Here is a 25,941-nt window from a genome sequence, read left to right as displayed (position 1 = left end):
AGGCCCAAGGTGGTGGATGCATAACTCTTGGGATGCATTTCACCTTGCTTGTTATGTATCCATTTCACTAATCTTCCACCAGTATAAAGACATGAATTATGAACAAGTTATTTGAGTTGGGCATAAGAATCATCAAGTTTAAGTTTTATGCATACAAGCATACAAACACACTAATGTTCAGTCTACTAATGACGATGCATTACATGGCCTACTATATCACCTCAAGTGTGTGTTGCATTGTATTAGGAGCATCTAAAAATTGAACTCTCTCTCTCTCTCTCTCTCTCCACTTTGACAATGAAATTACCACTTGGAATTCTAAATAGAGGCCATATTGCTGCTAGCAATTGAGAGCACAGTTGATTTCCCATCTTCAAGTGTGTGCTCAGGCCCAAAATCAAACTGTTTCGATCCTTCCATATAGCAAGTTTTTATAATCTTGTAACAACATTGCATGTGTGCTCAAACCCAATATTAGTCGATTGATTTAACATATTACAAACACTAACCTTTGAATAGGTCACTTTTGCTTTTAAGCCTAAAGCAAGAGCATGTTTGAGAGGATATGAACACTAATCAACCTCCAACTAACAAATGTATTGAAACATGAATAATAGGTGATGAACTTTAAAAGATCCCACCTTGATAACTATTAGTGCTCTCCTTGTTCACTACTAATCCATATATCTATTGTTTATAGCACCGATTTGTTAGAACTCTCATTGCAACACAAAAGGTCGCAAATGAACTTCAATCAATAATTTTACTAGTGGATGATCAGACATTGTATAACCACAATTTTCAAGAGGGTGGCCCAAATGCCATGCTTTTTGTATAACAAGAAATGCTTCTTTTTCTTGCATAAGGAGCTATAATTATTTTGTACGCATCTATATAGAGGCTCGTGATGAATGCACTCATAGACTATCATTAGTGACATCGACAATTTTTGCATCACAAGGAAATGCTCCTTTTTCTTGCATGAGGAGCTATAATTAATGTGATGAATGCAGTCATTGACTATCATTATGGGCACCAACAATTTCTCCTCCTCAAGTAAGGCCATTACCATATCAACTCAACATACCATTAACTAATAGCAGTTGGCTTCATGATATCATCAACTTACAAAAATTGCTCCAAAGAAGATGGATGGCTATTGCAACAAGATGCAAATTTTCCCTCTAACAAGCAACCCAATTCTTAGACTCCAACACCCAATTGCTTATATCTCAACCTTTGTATGCTCCAACCTTTCTAAAGTTCTCATGGTTGTTGACATTTTACAATGTTTATATTCACGTTTAGTGTCATGCTCCTTTATTGTTAATTTTCCATTGTAAAGAATGCTTAATGTCACATCTAATATCAAAATAAGGATACCTTTGCAAGTCCTTTTCTTTCTAAGGGATCATGCAAGAAAGAAACAGTTCCATGTATGTTGCTATGGAACAATTTCTCCATCAACAATGAGAACAAGCTGGGAGGTCTTGCTTTCAAGTGTCTTGGCAACCTTGCAAACAAAAATTGATGACTTCAAGTCCACAAGAGATTCACCTTGGCCTTGACCAATACCACCTTCCCATTGGATTCCAATATTGAAAACAAAGCTTATCTCCCCATAGACTCCAACAATATCTTTGCGAACTCCTTTACCACAATTTGAAAGATACTTCCACAGACAAGAATGCTCGTTTTTGGCACCTCCACATGTGATGTTGTGATGGTATGTTGAAACTATCGGAACCCTTGAGCATCTTAGCAAACTTTTACCAATGTGGCAAAACTTTGCAACATTCCTTGTTCGTTTCAAAGGACTCACTAGCTATAGATGGTGAAAACATGTTGAGGGGTTAGCTTTTTTGATGCTCATTGGTAATCTCAAACTATAAGCACATGTTTAACACTGAGAGCAATTGAAAACGAATACACAACCTCAATCGTGTGGAAAGATGACCCCCAAATTCATGGGGTAGTATGGGGAGTTTGAGGGGGCGTTTTCAAACTCCCCATGGGAAGTCACTGTTATGGGTTTTCTTGAGGTGTCTTGCTCTACTACTTCTCCTCCCGAAGTGAATTTGCAAAAAGGCCAATTGAACACATTTATAGAAAGGGGCACCAACTTGGTGGTGGCATTAGTCGAACCATTATTTTCTCATATAGTTTTAGGCCACGTTGGGCTGACAACCTTGCTAGAACCATTTTGACATATAGTGTTAGGCCAAGATAGACAAGTAGACAAGAAGTTACCCAAGCCATAGCTAAACATTAGTCGAATTCATGTACCTTAGAAAATGCCACATGTAAATGGTTGTTTGAATGGTCATAAATTATGTGACGAAGAGTTGTCCGATCATGTCCCGATGCAATAAGCATTATGGTTATCGTTCATCATGGTTTTTTCCCTGGTTACCATTGAGAAACATGTAACCAATAACATTAAAACACCTTGCAATACTTGAAAATAGGCAGATTTTCATACTAAGGACCCATCACAATGCTGCTACATGTAGACGAATGAAGTTACACACTCCTTAGAGAGTGAGAACCCAAGCTTGTAGGAACTGTTATCGAAGGGCTCATTGATCAACGAGTATACAAACAAACAGTATACAGCTTGATATCTTCTGTCGCTATGATGGAGGGGCCTATAATTGATCAGTGATATGCAAATAGAGGGACTTTCTAAAGCAGCCCAATATGAATATGAGTAATTTCTCAGTGCAAATTCAGTTTGAGAATGGTTCAGAAAGGTTACTGCAGAACAGGAGAATGTACATACCCTGTGCAAATTAAGAAGGATGGCCTAGGGATTGATCATTTGACATGTTGAAAGAGGACCCCCAGCATCAGTGAAAATCTTCTATTGCAGTGGAGACCTGTGAGGGATGCCTTTTCTTCTGTGGAGCGTTTTGCGTGGACGCTGAGGCGGCTTGCCCTCCATCGATGATGCTCTTTGCTGAGCAAAACCCATACAATTTTCAGTCCTTTGGCTTTTCAGCACCTGCTCATGCAATAGCTGATCATTGCAGGATGCCACCTTACTAGCACTCATGTAAGCAGGATGTCCATCCACTCCATCCCAATTACATGGTGATCCTGTACTGCTGACCCATAGAGATGAGCACCCTCCATCCAGCCGCTGCCGGACAGACGCCAGCTTGCATCCAATGGAGCAGTACTGCATCCCATGATGAAGATTACGGTCGCAGAAAAGGCAGAATGTGGCCGAGTCCTTGTGGGGGTCCTTCGAATGGGGGCGCTTGCGCAGGAAGACGATGGAGGACTTGTTGATGGTGTAGGTCTGGATGCCTGCAATGTCGATGAGGCCCTCGATGTCGGCGCAACGGATGGCGTCGAAGTGCGAGGCCTTGCGCACCTGCAGGGTGTGGTGGCCTGAGTGGTCAAGCTTGAAGCTGGTGGGGCAGATGAGGCAGCCATTGCAGCCGCAGTCGATGCAGAAGCGGTTGCGCTCGGCGCCATGGGCGCGGCACCTGGAGAAGTAGTCGGCCTCGAGGAAGGGGTCGAGCCAGGGGGGACCAGCCCGCTGGTCGATGCTCTGCAGGTTTTGATCTTCTCCTCCTCCTCCATCATGCTGATGGATGTGGTGTAATTGATGGTGAATTATCTGTTCGTGTGGAGGATGGTGTGCTGCATTGATGGTAGAAGCTGAAAGCTCTTGCTCTTGCCGAGTATTGTTCTTCTCTCCTGCTTCAGGATCGTCATCGTTATCATCATCATCATGATTGTGCTGCTGGTTCACTGCGTCGATGGTGGAAGGAAGACGTTCTTGCTCGAATTGCTGCATGTTTAGAGGCTCGCCATGTGTATGTGCAGGGATTAATAGAGAGCGGGGCCGAAATTGCAATCAATGTGAAGGGGAATAGTGATAGGGGGGCGAGATTGGAGACAGATTGACGAGAGTGAAGAAGAAAGGGGGCAGAGAGAGAGAGAGAGAGAGAGAGAGAGAGAGAGAGAGAGAGAGAGAGAGAGAGAGAGAGAGGGTTGGCAGACGAAGGTGGCGCGAGAGAGAAGAAAGCAAAAAGGTGTCGAAAGAGGGGCTTAGCTCCCCACTTTGATTTCATTCTCTAAATTTGGGATCCTTTACATGCCCAGCTTAAGATCTTTTTTTAAAACGAAAATCTCTCATTTTCACTTACAAATTTAAAATTTAACTATTTTGATCTCCCTTTTGCATTATTTGTCTGTTCATACTTTTTTTTTTTTGGGAAAATTTGTTGTGCCTTCCTCAACATGGCAAAGGAGAATAGGGTAGCAAAAGAGTGAATCACAGAAGTCCCCAAGAATTGAAGGACCTTCCTTTTTGCGATTGGCTAGATGTAATCGATGGACATGAAGGAGGACAAAGGCGAAAGTCGATAAGCAAGGTGCAACCGATGGATGTGAATGAGAACAAAGTGCCACTTGTATAGGCGAAGACTAGAACTATTAATATTGAAAGTATAGCACAAGCTAAAGACGCTTGTGTAGTAGAGGTGGTACTAATCATGGATATGGGGTAGGGAATTGATGTGGGTGCAATGCCAACCCTGCTATTGTTGTGATGAATAGGTGCATGAGTGGTACCTGGGCCAAGTCGACCTCCTACTAGTGGCCTCTCGATTGCAATTCATCCTAGTGCTAGGATGCAAGTAGCCTTGCCACGGGCTACCACTTATCAGTAAGATCATTATAACCATCAATAGCAACATGGTTTAATACTATCATTCACAACACCATCATTGAACCCCTCTTCTACTTCTATAATGTATCTTACAATGATAAAACATTAGGTATGACAAGCTTGCCATGGATACACTCATGTTGTCCTCTTTGCAATTGCCCGATACTTGTGTGCATGCTGATAATGATGGCCTCACCCCATGGACCATCCCCATCCTTGGCTTCATCTTCAATTGCAACCTCTTCAACACCGACATCGAGATCAACTTTAACACCTTGAAGCCTCAAACCTTAAGAGTACCTCAATCTGCTTCCAACAGGCTCTAGAAAAAGTAAGCATCGAGGCCACAAGTAAAGTGTAAGTAAGAAACAATCATAGATGAAGGTTATCTACATAAATATTAGGCAGGCTGGATCTATGACCTCAATTGAGGAGCTGCATTGGTGACTAAAAGCCTTTCAACTGGGACAAAACATCTTAATGAAGCATTGTAAATATCTAACTTAGTCATTTTTGGACTACAACAAAGTAGCGTAACCTACTCGAAGGGGTCAACAACAGTAGGCTTGCATGTTGCATTAGCTATGTGCAAAGTGGATCATTGTAGGGTGATAGCCTATTATGGTGCCACCATCACCATCAAGAATCCCACCATCACATGTAGGAGATCTGCCTCATCTGCCTTGGGGTTTGCCAAACACATGAACTTTGAGGGCCCAGGGCCATCACCAGGTCACCAATGTAATCACATCACTACCCTTCTATCTATGGGCATTTTTTAAACACCAACATTTTCCCTTGAGACTCTCTTCCTTGAATATGATTTCAGTTGGCTATGCATCTCATGATGCTACCTAGCACATATCCAAATAATAACTTCACTTATGGTATTGGCCATCTCCATCCTTGCAATGTCTTCCCAAAGATGATTTCTAGATACCATCTGTTACACCTACAAAACTTTTTGGAATATCCTAATATTATTTGTACATTTGTGTACGGATTAGTTGCGACTTTTGATCTCTGATTCAAGAGAGAGGCTTGACTTGGCAACAAACCTCTCTCTTGAAAATGTCTTAATGACTAGAACTTACGATTATTTTTAACTTAATGAAGATGCCTAGGATTCATTTAATGCAGTGTAAGGTGTCCTCCATGTCAGCACACTTGCATGAGCATTTGGCTACATAGCTCAACTTGGCAACAAACCTCCCTCTTGAAACTATAGCTGACAATTATGGTCAACTTAATCAAGAAACCTAGGATTAACTTAGTGGAGTGCAAGGCATCATCCATGTTGACACATTTGCATGTGCATTTGGCTATGTCATAATCCTATCATAGCTAATCAATGCTCATAGTGAGACACTGAAGTTGTCTCAAGTATAATATTTATGCATTATGTGATATGAAAGCTAACAGCTTGTTTCTTTGTTCTTAAAGATTTATGTCAAACATTGTGATATCATCATGCCTAATTTTTGGAGGACCAATCAAGGACCATGTTAGTGTAGGTTGCCTCATAGATTGATGTCAAGTCATTCAAATTTGTCGCATCTCAAGATGATATCCACAAACAAGAACACAAGTCAATCATTTATCACAAACCAATGACAAAAACCTTGGGAAGAGTCAACATTTTCACTCAGTATGTGATGCCTCTTGATCATGATAGCATGGATGATCATACTCCTTGAATCACTACAACTTGCATACTTAGTGAAAGGCAATGTTGTAGCAACTATCATGATGTTAAGTGTCTCAATCAAAGAGACTTTTTGTAAGTCCCATCTTCACACGTTGACTAGGAAAGTAAGAAGTGGAAATTGAAATTGAAAATGACTTAGATGGCAGCTTACTATCATAGAAAGTTTTTGAATTTTGACATGCAGCCTCCAAGGTCCAATTGCCCATTTATGACTTTTTCTACCAAAAGAAAACTTTATTTCACGGATACAGAGAAAATTCAAAACATATATGTCTATAAAATGCTCATTATCTTCAAATATTAGCAACCAAACAATGACTATTCGGTTCCATAGGAAAGCTTCTCTTTGGCAAGGGAATAAAAATAGTATAATTTTGGCTAATGAGGATGTAGATACTACATTCTTATGTTTTTATAGTGAAAGGAAATTAGTAGTATAGTTCTTAGATTTTACCAAATAATGTTGAGAGGTAGTGCATGAAATTTTATAGTTTGTTTGTTCATCTTTTCTTTTGAGCCTCATATTAGTTTTGTCACTTATGCATATTCTTTGATAGGTTAGCTTGACACTTCTAAAGGACAAACATAATCTATAAAAGTTTAATCTTGACTAAAGGTTGGAAGCTAATTTCAAAACTATACTCTTAAACACTTGTCCTTTCTTATTTGAGAGCTTCTTTGGCTTGCATTGAAGCATCTTCTTACTCATTTTGTCATTCTATTACCACTTGTAAACCCTAGCTATGACATATCAAGGCAACCATTAAAATCCACTTCAAGCTTCTCAGATTTTGAAGGTCTCATATAGTAAGACAACTTTATGTATATGCAAAGATTTGGAGTTTTGAAGCTTATGTGACCTCAAGAAGCTTCCATGGAGAAGAATTTGGGAATTTTCATAGAAATGCTTCAATCTTCTATTTTTGAGTACTTGAGAGAGTTGAAGGATTTCTTTTGTTGAATCTTCTTTTACTTGCAAGTGATTCAAGTAATGGTGGCTTGAAATTGAGTGACATTGGACCTTCTTGAGTTATAGATTGCATTATGGGAGTTATAATTTGAGGTTTTCATGCTTAATGGATCAATGTCAAGTTAGTAATCATGGGAAAGCGTTTGAAGCTTATTGAGGAGGAGTGCACATGAGTTTATGGCCATAGTTGAATTGTATCTTGGAGGCTTTCTACATTAAGCTCTTCATAAAATACTCTCTTGATTCTTGGTCTCTCTTCTTCAATTGCATTGTTGACCCTACATCCACTTATTAGAGAGATTCAAGAATTAAGTTCTATGTTAGAATTGGAGTCATCCTATTTCTTGAATGCCATTCCAATCTAAATCCAAAAGCTCATTCATCTTTAATCTCTACAATTGGATTGGAATTTGATAATGAAGATTCATTGGAGTTAATATCTTCACTCTAACTCAGAATCTTGATCTGTATGGTTGTGGTCATTCATTGAGAAATCATAAATCCATTGTAAAGGCTAAGTGGTAATTGTGAGTCACTACTTACCCCCAATAAATCCCTTCTTCCCATCCCATTTTATAATTCCTTTTAATTCATTACATTTCATGAAAACCTAAAAGCTTTGATTCCAATCCGTGCATATCATGCTGCTTGATTAGCCTAGAACAATCCTGCCATGTTCAAATATCCATTAGGAAAACATGGATGCCAAGTGAGGCACAAGGAAAAAGAGAGATGTCCCTTCCTTGTATCTAGAATTTCGAAGGGGTGCACAACCCAACTTGAGGAGGAAATTTGCACATCTCTCAAGTTTGTGAGCCCATGTAGAGAGCCAAGAATATGATTTTATCCCTCGTACAAGTACAAAATTGCAAAGGACTAAAGAAAAAATTATCATTGAAGGATCAAGTCCATTGTCAACTCCTATAGTAATTTAGAGGGTGTCCCTTAGCCTATTACAAGTTATATAGGCTATTACAAGTGCTATAGTGAGAAACATGGTATCTCCAAGGTTAGATATAGATGTTCTAGGTTATTTTGAGCCTCCTACAAGTCATACACATGTAATTTGTATTCTAAAATGTGTCTAAAATTAAACAATGGACCTATATGGTTTGAAAGGGATAGAATTGAGCATCTAGTTCAAGGTCTATTTAGACAAGTATAGACTATACCAACCAATTTTTAATAGTTCAAACTTTTTCAATCCTAGAATAAATTAGAGGGTTAAGTGCTCCATTCAAAGAGGGTGAGGTAATCTTTAAGTTGAATCAATAAGTTTGTCAATCTGAGTTTTCTAGCAAAAGTTATGGCAGATTTAATGATAGATACTATATGACTACATTATACCTATAGGGCATAAGGGTAGAAATAAGGCTCTAGAGGATCATGCACTTTAAATCATGGATTCCTTCTTGAAGAATGATACCCAAGGACCCCCAAATGATGCTCAAAGGTATGGGGAGCTTAGTCAATTGGATGCCACCTTGTGTGAGCATGAAACTCAACATTCCTCAAAGCATGAGCAATTATTGAAACTCAACATTCCTCAAATGTATGAGGAGGTTAGTCAACTAGATGCCACCTTGTGTGAGCATGAAGCTTGACATTCCTCAAGAAATGAGCAGTTATTGAATGCCAATGCCATGAATCAGACCAAGTTCTTGTTTGATAAAATTGCAAAGCAATTTGAAAAATGGTTGAAATTCCAAGCAAAGGGAAGAGAACTTCAAATGACGAAAAGATAACTTCAAATGAAAGAGAAAGAATATAGGAAAAAACCACAATCACGTGTGGAAAGAGTATCATTTTATTGAGTGAATGTTAATTCACAGAGCATTCTTGCAAAAATAGGGATTCCTAGTAGCACCTAATAGGTGGGAAAGCTTGCCCATAGGAATGAGGACCATATTAACAATTATGACGAGGTAAAATTTCATTCTCCAAGAGCACTCATTCTTATAGCAATAAGATCTTAGTCCTCTTATGGCATAAATTACTCAGGCAATAGTGGCCTTATGGGTAATCATTACGATCAGCTCTATAATGGACATCTTACATACAATGAACAAGAACTTAAAGACAAGATAGTGTTGCCCAAATACAAAGGTCAATCGTCATCTCCATCCAAACTTAATTAATAGATAGCTAAATTGGAATCTTACTTTGCTATTATTGCAAGGATGGATGATCCAAAGATACAATTTTCCACTCTATATTTAGAAGGATTCATACATACTTGATGGCATTTAATAAAGAAAGAAATTAGCTTGTAGACACTTGGGATGAGTTTAAGATACTCTTGGCACAAGTTTTTGTCTCCCCAGTTGAAAAGGAACGGCTTGCTCAAAGGTGGTATAGTTCACAGAGCAACATGGACTTATCGTCGTCGTAAGGGAGTACACAAATCAAATTCTTATGCTTACCATGTATGTTAGTGATGATGCCAAGTTACACAAGTATATATATGGGTTAGATCCTACTTTACTTTTTTCTGTTGATGTAAAGACCCAATCTATTACCAATCTATTCAAAGCTATTTAGCTAGTTGAAAGGTATTTTGGGAAGTAATAGAAAGAGCCATTATTTTATCCATCTTTTGACCAATAAAGGACTATTATGAGGCAATCACAATAATTTAGATGTACTTATGGTGGAAGTAATATTAGGGAAGTTTTGAGGTCTTGAAAATGTCCTATAAGCGATCCTAAAGAGATATAATATTTTAGAAAATAAAAGTACTTTTTAGATTTTTTAAAAAGTTATATTTTGGTAAGTAAATATATAAAAAATCTAGGTTGCCATAAAGGTGACAAAGGTTATCATAATAAAGATCTCACTCATCCTCATTAAAATGAAAAATAATATTCAATTTGAATTTTGTTTGACATTTGATTACCTCTATCCATTTTTACTGTCTTCTTTCTTTCCCCTCCTTACTAGTTTCTTCTTCGTTTTTCTTCGTGTTTCTAATTCACATAATCTTTCAATCCAATCTTCTAATCAATGGATCTATCATCCAACGATTTCTATAGCTCTAGTAGAAGACCTCTCTATCATCTTCATATTGAGTTGGATAGTGAGTATGAACCGATAAGGAAGAGAACAAAACCCATTACTATTACAACTATGAAACACATACTCAAGTTTGAAGGAAAAAAAATCTAGATCTTTGGTTAGATGATAGGATATATCCCAAAGATCCTAACAAAAATAGCACTTTGTCTTTCTATAATAGCTCTTCATTGATGAGGTTCACTAGTGATGGTTATAATGGGTTTCTAGGTTATACACTTGGTTGCAGAAAAGGATGTCCTCAGATTGGAGAACCATCTTTTATCAAAACATAACAATGAGTTATTGCAGAAGCTAGAGAATTGTCAACTCGCTGTCAACAAAGGATTCCTTCGTTGGAGAAACACATGAAATCTTGTCAACGAAAGAAAACTATTTTAGGCCTTTGAAATCGGTAAAGGGCTCTTAAAAATATTGAGAGTCTCAAATAAGAAGAGGAGGTGGTTGTAGTAAAATAATCCAAGCAGTAATGTATATTTTTTCACTCTAAAAATATTAAATGTGGATTTATTTATAAATAATGACATATTTTATGATGTTAATTTTGTTTAAATCTCTTTTTCAATCAAATTCAAGTAAAAGAGATTCTTTAAAAGCATCTCAGTTTTATTATCATCATCTTCTTCAATAGTTTCAAAAGATATTTTAGAGAAGAAGAAATTTAAAAAGGTAAAGAAACAATGCTTGGAGTCATTTATAAAGGATCATTCTTTGGATATTGAGTTAGTGTAGAAAGACACTAGATAGTATTGGTATCAGTCGATATACTTACATGCAACTTTTTTAGCTTTTAAAATCAAATATGAAGCAAAGAGAGGTACAAAATTGTATACTTCCAAAAAAATCTTTGGTTAGGACTATCAAATAGAGAGTGAATAACAAAGTGATGGAGATTTTGGGTGAGCCTTTCCATATCAAGGCTAGCTTCAAGGGTAGGAAAAAGAAAGTTGTATTCAATGAATTTAACAATATTTTCCTTGACTTCCCCACCCTACAATGTTGAGACAATGTTTAACGATAAGATTCTATGACTTGTAACTAGAAGAGGCACAAGGAATGGCTAGATTTGTGGTTTAACTTGATGAAAGTAAGATTCTTAAATGCAAAAAATTAGAGAGGGTCTATATTACTTTGATGAATAGAGCACTTTCATCATGTCAATGCAATCACTCGATGTCATTTAGTGTTCAATATGAACACAACATTTGGTGGCCAGGAGCATTTGAAGTGGATAAATAGAATTTTGATATAATTTATTGGGTTTTTCATCAAATACCAATACCTTATGTTATCAAGAGACAATAGGCAGGAGAAGAGATATTTCTTAAAGGATTTTGGAACTATAAGATTGAGTGGCACTAGCTAGTGACTTAAAGACACTCAAATGTATGTACAATAATGTGTCAAAGGGAGTTAACTCCAGATCTCCTTGCCTATATTGTATGTCCTTGGCCATAGAGTTGAACTCAAGCAATTGGAATAGAGCTCACTCTAGGCACAAGAAGGATCCATAGTTTAAGCTAGTCTTAGAGATTCCTTTAGCAAATGCCCATATTAGTACACTTTATGCGCTTTACATGATAATTGAAAAGCTTGTTCATCTTTATATAGGGTTTGTATGGAAGTTGAAGCCATTATTAGCTAGGACAGATACTATAACAAAGATTGAAAAAGTCTTATTTGCAATTGGTTTGCATGGTGGTAATGTTGTTATTAAACCAGATCTTCAAAAGTCTAAGGATGGCAATTGTGATCCTAAAAAGCTATCTATTGGTGGAGTGAAGGCTAGAAGGCTCCTAGGGTTTCATGGGAGACTTGGTAAGATAAACTATAGGAATGGTGGCTCAACTATTAGATACAATCAGTGAAAGCCCCTACATAATGCAGCTAAAGATCATGATGATAATGGTTGAATAGAAAAGCCAATGTTTGGGAAACATTAGACAAAGTATTCTTTTATTGTGCTAAAACTGAATGGAATGATGATGATATCAAATACTTCAAAAACCAATTGAATCTTTTTAAAAAGGCAATTAAGAGAAGCTTGAAGTGATCAACACTTTACTCACTATATGGTAAGAACTTTGCGTATGTATGTTTTTTCATTGTCTAACTCATATAAGGTTTTTTAAAATAACTTTCATTATTTAGTAACTATGCAACATATTTTATACAACCAAGCTCCATATTTTTTTTTTCTATCTGGTCAAGCCAAGGTATAAGAAAATCACATTATCAAGCAAGAGTAAAATACTTTAGACACATAAGACATGGAGGTGGAAAGTTACAAAAAAATAGTTTATTAGAGGTCTTCCAATGGTTCTATAGATAAATTTGGCATAAATTCAAGCTCAAAGACATAACCACATCATGTAATACATCATCTTTGGCAAGGACTATACAAACTATCACCCGAAAAGAGGGATGTTTAAACTCTTGTGTAAATAAAATATTTTCAGAATAGTTACAAGCTAGACAAAGAGATAGAAAAATATGAGCTTCAAGAAACCCTTGATATCTTTTAGTTTGACTCTATTGCAGAAGAGTCTATAGTTTCAAGCAATTCACTAGGGCCTCTAGAGGAAGCTTTTGTTTCAACCCACTCAATAAGAACTCTATATTTCAAGAACTCTTGTTTCTTATAGCTTGGAAGGAGCTTCAAATTCTTGGCATCTCCTATATGGGAGAGCAAATAAGAGCCAAGAACTCCAAAGTATCTTGCCCTAGATCCATTATAGCTAGGCATAAGCCAAAAGCTCTTATAGCTTCTTCCTTCTCCGCCAAAGTTATCTTATTTGATCATCTATTAAAAACTTGGAAACCAATCACCTTGGAGATGGCTCTCAAAGATATCATTGGCACACTTGGAGAGCTTGACAATCTGCTATGATAAATTGCAAATTGTTTGATAATTTAAGCTTCCAATATAATGACTAAGGCCTTGACTTTTGCCAAGCTTCAATGGCCTTAAACCCTTGGCTCTTCCAAGAAAGTTGTCTAGATCTTCAATTTCTATCCACACAATAAACCACAATAGTGTAAGATGTCAATAGATAAATATCTTATAATATTTGTCTATAATGCATAACAAACTCTAATATAAACCACAATGGATATCTTAAAATTATCTTTCATACCTTAGGTTTTTCATCTTCTTCAAGAAGACTATCATCATAAATATTTATTGAACTTTTTGGTTTCTCCTCCAATGGGGACTTCCATTTCTCTTCATACCCCATGTCATCAATTCCAACTCTATGTTGAATATGTGAGAACTCTCAGACTTCTGTTAGGTAGCCCATCCTTTTAATATTCAATGATCTCATTAATACATGAATGCAAGGCTATAGAGTTGACTTGAAGATTCTCTCCCTCAACATTAAGACTTGCTAGCAATTCTTGTTTGCAACCTATAAAATTCTTATCAATTTGGCCCCATCCTGCAAGGATTGCTAAGCAGTAATACTCTCTGAGATTAAAAAGCTATTGAATATCATTTAGAAATATATATCTCTTTTTGTTGATGAGGTAAGTGGAAAATATTGGGACACAATCAAGAGGACCTTCTTCAATCTCTACACTCAACTCTATCTTCTTTTCTTCTACTTTTGCAATATTCTCACTTTTAAACAAAGCAACTTCATTTGATTCTTGTTGCACTAGTTGGTTCTCAACATCCTCATGAAATATTTCCCCCTTCTCTTCAACAACTTTTTCTTTACTTGCAATATCCCTTGTCTTCCTCTCTTGTATTGTATAAAGAAGAACTATCCATATATTGAGGATATACAAGAAATCCAACATCCTTGTGGACAAGAAGACATTGATGTTGATCCTGATGAAAATAGAAATTTTCTTCCCACTTCTTGAATTTCTCATCAATGAGGCTAAACCTTGTTTACAAAGTTGTTCTAGCTGCATTGGTAGCTTCCACTGCATCATTGTAATGGACAAATCCCTCAATTTGTAGGCCCTGCACATGCCTATCATAACACTCCCTATAATCCTTTAGTTTATCTTCAAGATCCTTCAATAGCTCTTGCAAATCAAAGGGAACATTGAGCATATCTTTGATGTAGTTGAACCTAGATGAATTTCTAGTTGCATGGAAGAAATCAAAGAGCTTCTCATCACATGTATCCTCCAGATCTTCTTCCTCCATTCCTTCTAGAGAAAGCTTCCATTTAGTTATCATAGAATGAAATCTTGAAACAATAAGACAAGTTTATAACTAAATGTTTCATCTGGCATTAGAAGGAGCTCCAAATTGTCAAAGTCAATAGGATTGAACCAATGATCAAATGCACAGCTCATGCATTACACATCTAATAAAGTTTTCCTTTAAGGGAAGGAACCAGTGAAGGGATGAGAAAGAGGAGGGGTGAACATACCCCTTTAAGGCTATAAAAAGCCTTAATAATTAGAGAGAGAGAGAGAGAGAGAGAGAGAGAGAGAGAGAGAGAGAGAGAGAGAGAGAGAGAGAGAGAGAGGGAGAGGGAGAGGGGGAGGGGGAGGGGGAGGGGGAGGGGGAGGGGGAGGGGGAGGGGGAGGGGGAGGGGGGAGGGGGAGGGGGAGGGGGAGGGGGAGGGGGAGGAGGAGGAGGAGGAGATGATGATGATGATGATGAAGCAAATAAATAGAAAGGGAATGCAAGAGTATAGAAGAAGAGAAGGAGGAAAGCAAATAAATAGAAAGGGAATGCAAGAGTATAGAAGAAGAGAAGGAGGAAGGAAAAAAACAAGATAGGAAGAAAGAGAGAACAATAGATCTTTTTAGCAAGCTTCAATACTTTGTGGTCCCTTTGTTAATTCCCATCATTAGACAAAAGAGGAACAAGTAGTCAAGCCATCAATACAAGATTTGGAGTCCAAGCTTCAGTTGGTTTAACTACCAAGTCTTGGTAAGTAGTAGCACCACTAAAGTCACATAGTACCAAGCTAGAGGGTGGTCCCTCAATCACACTTTGATCTCACTACTCTTACAAGCATCGGAACACACCAAGTCCATGACTTGCAAAGTGTGGGATCAGTTTTCATGTTTCATCTGGCATTTTGAGAAAAAACTTCATGGATTTTTTCCTTGATTTATGAAATGTGATTATAGGAGTCTTAGAAGAGCTTTCTAGAGTTTATCATGTTTGATCATACAAAATATACCATATAGTAATGGAAAAAGCTAATAAAAAGTAAAGATCGACTCCTTACTTGTACATCTTTAAAATAAATTATTCAATCATTTCTATTGCTTTCAATAGAATTAAGAATAAATCACAACACATGTGCACGAGATAAATAATCAATTTTTTTACTTTGATTGTATTCAAATCATCAAGAATAAAATGAGAGAAGTAAATGGCTCTATTCTTCTTGCTGGGATGAGGTTTAATATACTCAAATTTGTTTTTACTTACAATATTTTTCTAGCAATAGGTTTTTCATGTTTATGCTCACTATCTCCATAACTTTATTAGATGTGTAATGCATGAGCTGTGCATTTGATCATTGGTTCAATCCTATTGACTTTGACAATTTGGAGCTCCTTCTAATTCTATACAATGAAAAGTAAGTAATTTGATATTTTTTTAAATTTTATGAGATATTTCGACTAAATTATTAAAATACAATTATTTTCAATTCTCATTAGAGCCTAATTGGAATAGACTGTGTAGATGAGCAATATTTTGTCATCAATTCTTTGAAAGGAAGCCATGAAAATGCTAAATTGTAAGTTATATAATCTAGGGTCTCCTTGATATTTTGATCTTTGTTTTCAACTACTCTATATTTTATTGTCTTTTTGGTATAGAGCTATAAAAGGATTGATTGAAGTGCTAGAGAAAAAGCCTCCCATGCCTTTTGGTTTACTTTCAATAATGCAATATAGACAAGTTGTGGTAAGGTCTTGATTAATATGGTTGGAACATAATAATAAAATTTATTCTATAAACTACTGTAAACAAGTTTCATAGTTTTACTTTAGATTGTTCATTGTAGTGTTCTTGTTAGGATGATAGTCATTTTTGTGTGGCTGGAGAGTAATTACAAATGCTAGAAGATTGGTTAAGTATATTTATCTCAATGATGAAAAACTTGTAAAGGTAATGTGAAAGATACTAAACTTTAAGATAAAGGCTCATTACAAAATAGTCCATTAATGATAGTAATATAGTCCATTGTAAAAAATAACAAAGAATTAAAAATCTTTTCTTACAAATCTATGACAGTTTTCAAGGGATTGCTATACAACTGAGCATATTTGGTATGTAAGAGCAAAGGTCATGAAGTACATAATGGTCAATTTTATGAAACAAAGAACGGACATTAGTGCAGGCTTGGACAATGAAGGAGAAGAGGTGCATGTAAGTGTAGTAGGTGAAGCTATGCCTTCAACACCTAAGGCAACCAAAGCATCAAAGAAAGGCAAAAGGACACCTAAAAAGGATGTCTCTTCTCCTAAAAAAAGATATCGAAAAAAGAAGTAGCTTTGCCATATTTCTTGTAAGCCCTTTTGTATATAAGTCACATGGAGATAGCTGATAGAAATTTACTACAAAATTTATACATGAATTTTATATTGATAGTAAAGAGATATTTTCTTCAATATCCTTGCATTGGACATTCTTCTCTCTCCTCATTGATATCTACAAAAAATATATTACAAATATTTATTAATCAAGAAGTGGAATTAGATATACACCTAAGTGGATATAATATGATATAAAATCTTACTTGTTTGTTATTAAGTTGGAACACAAATGAGCATGGTAGTTCAATATCTTCATCCTATAAATCCATTCTCACTTGATGTAGCATACAAGATGATCTAACCTTTAGGATTGCAATACTTTTCTCATTGAACCAAACATCAAGATCCATCATAGGATCTTTGCTAAAATTATCAAAATTTTGGTCTAAAGCGCTCTCAAATATTTGTCTTATACCTAAATAAAGAGATATTATATAAATTTTGGTATAAAGCGGTCTCAAATATTTGTCTTATACCTAAATAAAGAGATATTATATCAGTCCAAAGAATCAACAAATAACTCAACATTGAAGGCTCTTTTTAAGGAGTACAAAGACTTATTTTAGGTTCGTACAGCTCTACCTCATAAGAGAGCAGTTGATCACTTTATAAACTTGGAGCCTCACTCAAAATTAGTGAATGAGCCACCCTACAGATTATCTAAATGTGAGTGTGATGAAGTTGCTGAGCAGATTAGAGAATTTTTAGAGATGGAATTCAATGAGCCTAGTTCTTTATCTTTCGTATAGCCAATCTTGTTGTTGGTAAAGAAGAAAGAAAGTGTCTTTAAAATGTGTATTGATTATAGGGACCTCAACAAGATCACAATAAAGAACAAGTATCCCATCCTTAGAGTAGATGATTTGCTAGATGAGCTCAAGAAGGCAAAGCATTTTACAAAGATAGACTTGAGATCAAGCTACCACCAGATTCAGATGAGAGAGGGTGACCAAATAAAACAATATTTAGGATTGATCAAGGGCTCTACAAGTTTCTAGTTATGCCATTTGGGTTGACTAATGACCTAGTCACTTTCTAGAGCTTTCAGAACAAGATACTATAGCCATTTCTCTTCAAATTTTTATTGGTATTCTTTAATGATATCCTTATTTATAGTAGATCATTGGAGTATCATTTACTACACATGAGAACGGTATGTGATGTATTGAGGAACCATAGGCTTTTTGCTAAGGAGACCAAATATTGTTTCATGTAGATGGAGATAAAACACTTAGGACATATTGTTAGTGAGGAGGTAATCAATGTTGATCTTAAAAAGATGCAGTGTTAGAGATTGGCCAACCCCGGCAAATACTACTTCACTTTGTACATTTCTTGATTTGTCATCATTCTGTCATAGATTTATTAAGCATTTTGCAAGTATTGTCTCCCCTTTGACTAATAGACGAAAGAAGGAATATTTCTTTTGGGATGGCATTGCTAATCAAAGTTTGAATCAATTGAAGAACTTGCTCACTTCTACTTCTATTTTGGTTCACCCATACTTCTCTAAGGAGTTTACCATTTAATGTGATGCCAATGGAAGCGGCATATGTCTAGTCTTGTTACAAAAGCATGGAGTTATTACATTTAAAAGTTGCAAGCTTACATAAAACGAGACGGAAACAAATGTTTATGGCCAAGAAATATTGGCTATCCTCCATACAATAAAGAAATGACATCATTATTTTTATGGTAGAGCTGATTTAGGGTTAAGAGTGATGGGATGAGAAAGAGGAGGGGTGAACATACCCCTTTAAGGCTATAAAAAGCCTTAATAATTAGGGCTTTGGCATGTATTGAATTGATTGTGGAGAGAGAGAGAGAGAGAGAGAGAGAGAGAGAGAGAGAGAGAGAGAGAGAGAGAGAGAGAGAGAGAGAGAGAGAGAGAGGGAGGGGGAGGGGGAGGGGGAGGGGGAGGGGGAGGGGGAGGGGGAGGAGGAGGAGGAGGAGGAGGAGGAGGAGGAGATGATGATGATGATGATGAAGCAAATAAATAGAAAGGGAATGCAAGAGTATAGAAGAAGAGAAGGAGGAAAGCAAATAAATAGAAAGGGAATGCAAGAGTATAGAAGAAGAGAAGGAGGAAGGAAAAAAACAAGATAGGAAGAAAGAGAGAACAATAGATCTTTTTAGCAAGCTTCAATACTTTGTGGTCCCTTTGTTAATTCCCATCATTAGACAAAAGAGGAACAAGTAGTCAAGCCATCAATACAAGATTTGGAGTCCAAGCTTCAGTTGGTTTAACTACCAAGTCTTGGTAAGTAGTAGCACCACTAAAGTCACATAGTACCAAGCTAGAGGGTGGTCCCTCAATCACACTTTGATCTCACTACTCTTACAAGCATCGGAACACACCAAGTCCATGACTTGCAAAGGGCTCCAAGTGCTTCCCTATCCTTCTTCTTTTACTTCTCTTGAGCTAGTTATAAAGGGTATTGTTTCATTGAGTTGAGGCTATGAACCTATGATTTTCTCTTAAGAACATTTTATCTCGTGAGTCTTAGCTCAAGTTTAGCTCAAGTTCATCAACACCTAAGTTAATATATGCTTGCCTAGAAATGATGGGATGATAATTTTTTGAAAGTAAAGGTTTTTTATGGGAATATAATGAAGAAAATTATTCATGGGTTGTGATGGGTTGTGCATGATAATGTTTAAAATATTTAGGAAAAAAAGCATGTGATATAAAGGAAAGGCTAGAGATGTGTTATTTTAACATGTGATCATTATGTATCACTTTATGAAATTGCACTCTAAGGAATAATAGGTTGTTGTGGACTGCATCTTCCTTTGTAAAATGAGCAATGGACATTGTTTTGGTTTGTTAAAATTATCTTTTAAAGAAAAGGTTGATTGTTTTGGCAAACAGATTGTCTTCCTAGCCAAGATAAGTTGGTTGGCTCTTATAGAATATTTAAAGTGATTTCTTGATTGATGTTATAGAAAAAAAATGTTTTCCTAGCTACTGAGGATAGGTTGATTGCCTTGATTGTGTATTTCTGCAAAGAGGATAGGTTGATTGCCTTGGTTATGTATTTTTGCAAAAAAAAATTGTATAATCAAGGGTGGATTTTTGGTTACACTAAATCCCCCCCAAGGTTAATGTTGAAAGCCCTTTACCAAGCTAGTTTGACCGTGTTGAAGGCTTAGACAAGTTGCAAGAGATATCTCCATAGGGAGGACATTAGACTGGGAGGCAACAAGGCTGCTAAGGGAGCTCTAGCCATAAAACCCCTGGGGAGGACTGACCTAATCTCCATGAGCCTAGGATGGACTTCCTAGAAGGTGCTCATGCTAGATAAGGGCAGATTTGTGGATCATGCCATGTGATTTGGACATGAGTCTCAGATTACGGGATGGAATGCTAGGTTGGCATTGCATCTTGGAGAAAGTGTGGATTAATATTCTCGTTTTGTAATTGTTTTCAAAATAATGTTTGATACTATGTTTTTGTTGTGGATTAATTTATGAGAAGGAACATATTGGCCTAAAAGATTAATTAAAGAAGATGTCTTTATGTGTTGAAACATAAGTATGGTAGGTAATTAGATAAATAAATGTAATCTATCGAGGAAAGTGGGAAGTGGTTAACACGTTCGTTGTATGAATGGGTGGTCTTGGTAAGCTGAGAGTTTTGCTTCAAGGCACTAGAAGTAGGAAAAGCTAGAATGCTTGTTGACAGCCTAGGTTGACGGTGCAATGTTTTGTTTGTTTCATTTTTTTTTTTTTTTTTGCCATTTTTTTTTTTTTTTTTTAAAAATGTTTTTTTAAACTGAGAGTTTTGCTTCAAGGCACTAGAAGTAGGAAAAGCTAGAATGCTTGTTGACAGCCTAGTTGTTGTCTTGGATCCCAATCAATGCCATTTTAGGGGGTTGGAGTTGAGACTATACTCTATAACTAGAGGGGTTGATGTGTATTTCTCCTCGTTTCTCACTCACTATGAACCAAGTGTGGCATTGATTTACTTTGATTTGAGTTGACTTGTGAATGTAGTGGCACACAAAGGTTGATACTAGTTAAGTTATTAGGTGACCTTAGATGTTGGGGATAAAGGCACATGTACCTAGCCAACCATGTATTAGTTACATTGATAGTATCCACACACCTGTACATAGTAAGCTGGTGGGTAGCTATCACTGTCACTTCATTCTTTATTCTTTTAGTGATATTTGAATAAGGGAAGGCCGATCACATATTGTGACTATTGAAGTTCCCATATCTCGTGTCTCTTGCTCTTGCTCTCTTGCTCCTTCTACCATAGCTCTTGCTTTCACTTGTTGGCTTCCACACTCAAGTCTCATTCCCTTCAACTGGTATCACAGTTGAGATTGATAAGCTCTTTCCTTCAATTTTATTTCAGTGTAGACTTGAAAGCTTCAGCTCTTCAACAATGGAAACCATGGTTCCTTCACCCTGACATATGCATTATGCTCCACCTTCTACATGGCCTCTTTCCATCACTTGAGACTTGACCGAGAGATACATTGTACCATGCTCAACATTGAGAAGCCATCATTAAGGCCAATGCTAGTAGGAAGACTAGTAGGAATAGCCAACATGATTTGCGCCTGGTTGCCATGCCCTCTCTACTACCCCATCCCACATCATTCCCGCATTGTGGCATTGCTTCTGGCACTTGGGAAATTGGACACTTCCCAAAACGTTTGACACTTGATTCTTGGAGCTTCCAATCTCTCTTCTTACTGTGTATGAATAGTAGACCTGCTGCTGTCACATATATGAAATAGTGTCTAGTCAGAGATTATGGCTCTTGTATTGCTCTACTAATGCTCATTTGATGTTAGCACATTGTTGGATGATATGACATTGATGTGAGATGCTATTGAACCAATTTGAGCACACATTTAGCTTAGTTTTCTAAAGAATTTCATTATTGTAATAACAAGGTTGAATGTCATTTATTTGGAAAAGTATATGCCTATTATCATTTGATGCTCCGGAGGCTTAATATTGATGCTTGAATGTTAGCTTGACACTTGAGGATACTTGATACATGTCTTGGAATGCTTTTCGGCTTCAATTGAGCTCACATTTTTCCAGCTTTGACTATCATTTTCATGCTGTTATACATCATAGAACTGTTGAGATATTGGCAATCACACCCAGCTTAGCCTCTATGTATGGAGCTGTGTGGGTTCAGGATCCAGAATCCCATATGCACAGTGGTGGAAAGTGCAGTCTAGTCTATTCCTATAAAGAATTGTACTTGCTCTCTTTTTGAATACAGTGTCATAATACTTTTGTATCAGTGTCATTGTCAACACACAAGATTGTGTTTATGAGTCCAAGCTTCTATCTTGGAACCTAATATACTTGTGTGACATTTGGTCTTGATGTTTGTTACCTCATGAGCTCACTCTTCCTCTTTCAACCTCCATAGGCATGCTCTAGATCCAAAATTTTTCACATGGTATCAGAGCCAGGCATGGCCTAAGATTTAACTCAACTCCTCTCTGTACTCTCTCAGTCTCTCCTCAACTTCAGCTCAACTCAGTGTGGCAGCTCATGACTTCATCTTCAACTTCCACCTTGTGGCAACCATAACCAGCATGTACCTACCTTATTGGAGCTTTGATATCTCACTCTACAAGAAATATTTCTCAGTGCTTCCTTCTAGGGAGTTGTTCCTCTATTCAAGGTGCTGGTTCCTGGCACAAAGTACAACATTGGCCATTGTATGCTCCAAAATTGCTGAAAATCATACTTGCTACTTGTCTGCACCCTGTGCCTAGTCATACTGGCGATTCTCCTCATGTGTATGTGATGTTGATCACAATCATAGGGCAATGAAAGCCCATCACCTAAGGCACCCCCAGCTCAAATCTTGTCCAAAATGGCTCATTGTGTGAGCCACATAGAGTGAAAAACTAGGCCCTTGTCTTGCAAACCCTAATATGCCATAGCCATTTCAACTTCAAGCTTCTCTTCTACTTCATTTTCTCTCTCTTGCCACTCAAACCAAACCTTTGACACTCTGATCCATTGAGAATTGAAGTCTCCTGCAAGCATTTCCCACTGAATCAGCAAGGAAGGGAGAAATCCAAGCATCAAACTCTCGACATCAAGTGCTTGAAAGCATAGTAATTGATACTTATCAAGTGTTATTTGAAACTACATTCCTTGTGTCCCTTAACTCAATTAAATCTTCTGCTACTAAAATCTAAGAGTTTTTTTGGTGATGATTTGCTGCTCCAACATGGGCGAAGACTCTCCAACTGTTCGATTCAAAGGGGCCAGGTTTCACACTTGGCAAACCCGCATCAAGATCATTCTGATGAAGAAGGGCATTTGGGGCATTACCAATGGCAAGGAGAAGAAGACTTGGGATGTGGACCTTGCAGTTACTTGGAAAATGATGACAAAGTAGAGGCCATCATTAAGATGGAATTGGATGACAGCTACATCCACAATGTGGATACCTATGAAACCTTTAATGATACATGTAAGATATTAGATACTTTGTATGGTACACAATCAAAGTCATCTAAGTATGGATTACTGATTTTTTAATGATAGATATGAAATCAAATACATCTCTCACAACTCACTTAAACTATATGGAAAGTCTCTTAACTTAGATTGCAGGAATTGATCTCAAGATGGATGGAGATATTTGTATTGGTGTGTTGTTAAAAAGCGTGCCTCCCTCCTGGCTATAATAATGTGTCAACTACATTGATCAACATGCCTACTCCTAAATTGGTTGACATTAAGGCATCCCTGCTAGAAGAAAAAACAAAGGTAAAATCCAAAGAAGAACCAAGCATCTCTAAAGATGAACAAATGTTATATGTAGGTACTAGGTATAAGGGCAAGAAAGATCAATTGGTATGTGACTTCTAAAAAATGATTGGGCACACGGAGAAATTGTGTCATGCCAAGAAGAGGTCCCAAAAAAGGCCTATCTAGTTGCTCTTAAAGAAGAAGAGGACCATGGAGAAGAAGAAGAAGAAGAAGAAGAAGAAGAAGAAGAAGAAGAAGAAGAAGAAGAGACCACCATGAGAAGAAACCTCATCAGTCCTTCTATTCTGATAGACTTTTTTGGCCTTGTATTGCCTAGCCCTAAGGCTTTTGACATAAGCTTGTAAACTTCTCATGTAAACCTTGTACTACAGTCTCTTTGTCAAGATTGTGGGAGAGAAGGAAGGAGTCTCGCTTGAAGCTTTCTTGCTTGCACAATGGGGGAAGACACACAAGGGTGGAGGCTGAAAACAGTTTTCCTCTTCTTAGTTGTGTAAGCCAAAAGAACTCAAGTACAAAGAAATAGAAGAACCCTAGATATGGGTCTCAAAACCAAACTCAACTAACTAAGGTGGCATACTAACTGCGCCACGAACTAGAGTAGATAAGGATAGCTATCATGTAGCTATTATTCATGGGCGGTGTACCAACCGCGTCTGCAACTGACAAGTCGGTGACATAAATACACAACAGTCACCCTGGCGTATCACGAGTGGAGCTCGATATCTCAACACTCCCCCTCGAGCTCAATCCCAATTCCTGCACACCAAGCAGGTCTCTGAACTTGCGCAGCTTCTCTGCGCCCAATGCCTTCGTGAATATGTCAGCTACCTGATCCTCTGTGCTGACATAAACTAGATCAATAAGACCTAGTAAAACCCTCTCTCGCACATAGTGATAATGCACCTCAATGTGCTTTGTTCTAGCATGATAGATTGGGTTATTTGCCAAGTGTATACTACTCATGTTGTCACAATAAATGACAACTGGACCATCTGTAGACTGATGCATATCATAAAGTAGCTTATGCAACCAAGCTACCTCACATGCAGCCATTGCTGCACCCCTGTACTCAGCCTCTGTGCTTGACAAGGCAACTGTAGGCTGTTTCTTGCTGCTCCAAGTGACTGCAGCACTCCCAAAAGAGAACACATATCCACTGGTAGATCGTCTATCAGAAATACTACCAGCCCAATCAGCATCAGTGTATCCATGCAACTGTATCTGAACCCCAGTCTCATAAAATAGTCCATACTGCAATGTGGACTTCACATACCTGAGTATGCGTCTAGCCGCATCCAAATGTGGTTTCCTTGGAGCCTGCATAAACTGACTTACCAATCCAACAGCATAGCTCAAATCTGGCCTGGTAATAGTCATATAAATCAAGCTTCCTACTATGCGTCTGTACATAGTAGGGTCTTCCAGAAGCTCACCTGCATCTGCGCTCAGCTTCACATTCTGCTCCAAAGGAACTGAAATAGGCTTACAGCCTGTCATCCCATATTTGGACAGCATGTCCAATCCATACTGCCTCTGCAAGAGCTGTATCCCACTTGGTGATCTAATCACCTCAATGCCCAAGAAATAACGCAGCTCTCCCAAATCCTTCATCTCAAACTTCTGCTTCAATAGCATTTTCACATGAAGGATATCTTCATCACTGTCACCTGTCATAATCAAATCATCAACATAAATGACAAGTAGCATAATACCTTTCTCTGTTTTTCTCACATAAAGTGAGAAATCTGCCTTGGAAATATGAAAGCCAATAGTGACAAGATACTGTCCTATCTTGTCAGACCATGCTCTAGGTGCTTGCTTCAAGCCATACAAGGCTTTCTTCAACCTGCAAACAAACTCAGGATGAACAGCATGCACATAACCTGGTGGCTGCTCCATATAGACATCTTCTTGCAAATCACCATGCAAGAAGGCATTCTTTACATCCATCTGATGTAAAGACCATCCCTTTGATGCAGCCATAGCAATGACTGCTCTTACGGTTGCCATCCTTGCAACCGGACTGAATGTTTCCTCATAGTCAATGCCATATGTTTGTGCATACCCCTTGACTACTAATCTTGCCTTGTATCTATTCACAGAACCATCTGCATTGTGCTTCACCTTATAAACCCACTTACAGCCAATTGCATTTTTACCTTTAGGCAAAGGTACCAATTCCCATGTAGCATTTGCTTCCAGGGCATCCATTTC

At 37.5% G+C, this 25,941-nt stretch overlaps 1 protein-coding gene across 1 annotated transcript; it reads right to left on the bottom strand.

The window, feature by feature from the left end:
* Positions 1-2,863: 2,863 nt before the first annotated feature.
* On the bottom strand, positions 2,864-3,808 carry LOC148016220 (uncharacterized). The gene has a single exon (XM_087663887.1). The coding sequence runs from the start codon at positions 3,806-3,808 to the stop codon at positions 2,864-2,866; it is 945 nt and encodes a 314-aa protein (XP_087520013.1).
* Between the last annotated feature and the right edge of the window lie 22,133 nt (positions 3,809-25,941).

This window comes from Lygodium microphyllum, chromosome 23 (genome assembly GCF_053477565.2).
Source record: "Lygodium microphyllum isolate KBCC chromosome 23, Lygodium_microphyllum_v1.1.10, whole genome shotgun sequence".
Taxonomy (NCBI): domain Eukaryota; kingdom Viridiplantae; phylum Streptophyta; class Polypodiopsida; order Schizaeales; family Lygodiaceae; genus Lygodium; species Lygodium microphyllum.
The sequence above is the reverse complement of the archived record's forward strand: the minus strand, read 5'-3'. Positions and strand labels throughout refer to the sequence as shown.

Bases quoted from the DNA above. Each gene is read 5' to 3' on its own strand.
- LOC148016220 (XM_087663887.1), bottom strand. From the start codon at position 3,808: ATGCAGCAATTCGAGCAAGAACGTCTTCCTTCCACCATCGACGCAGTG.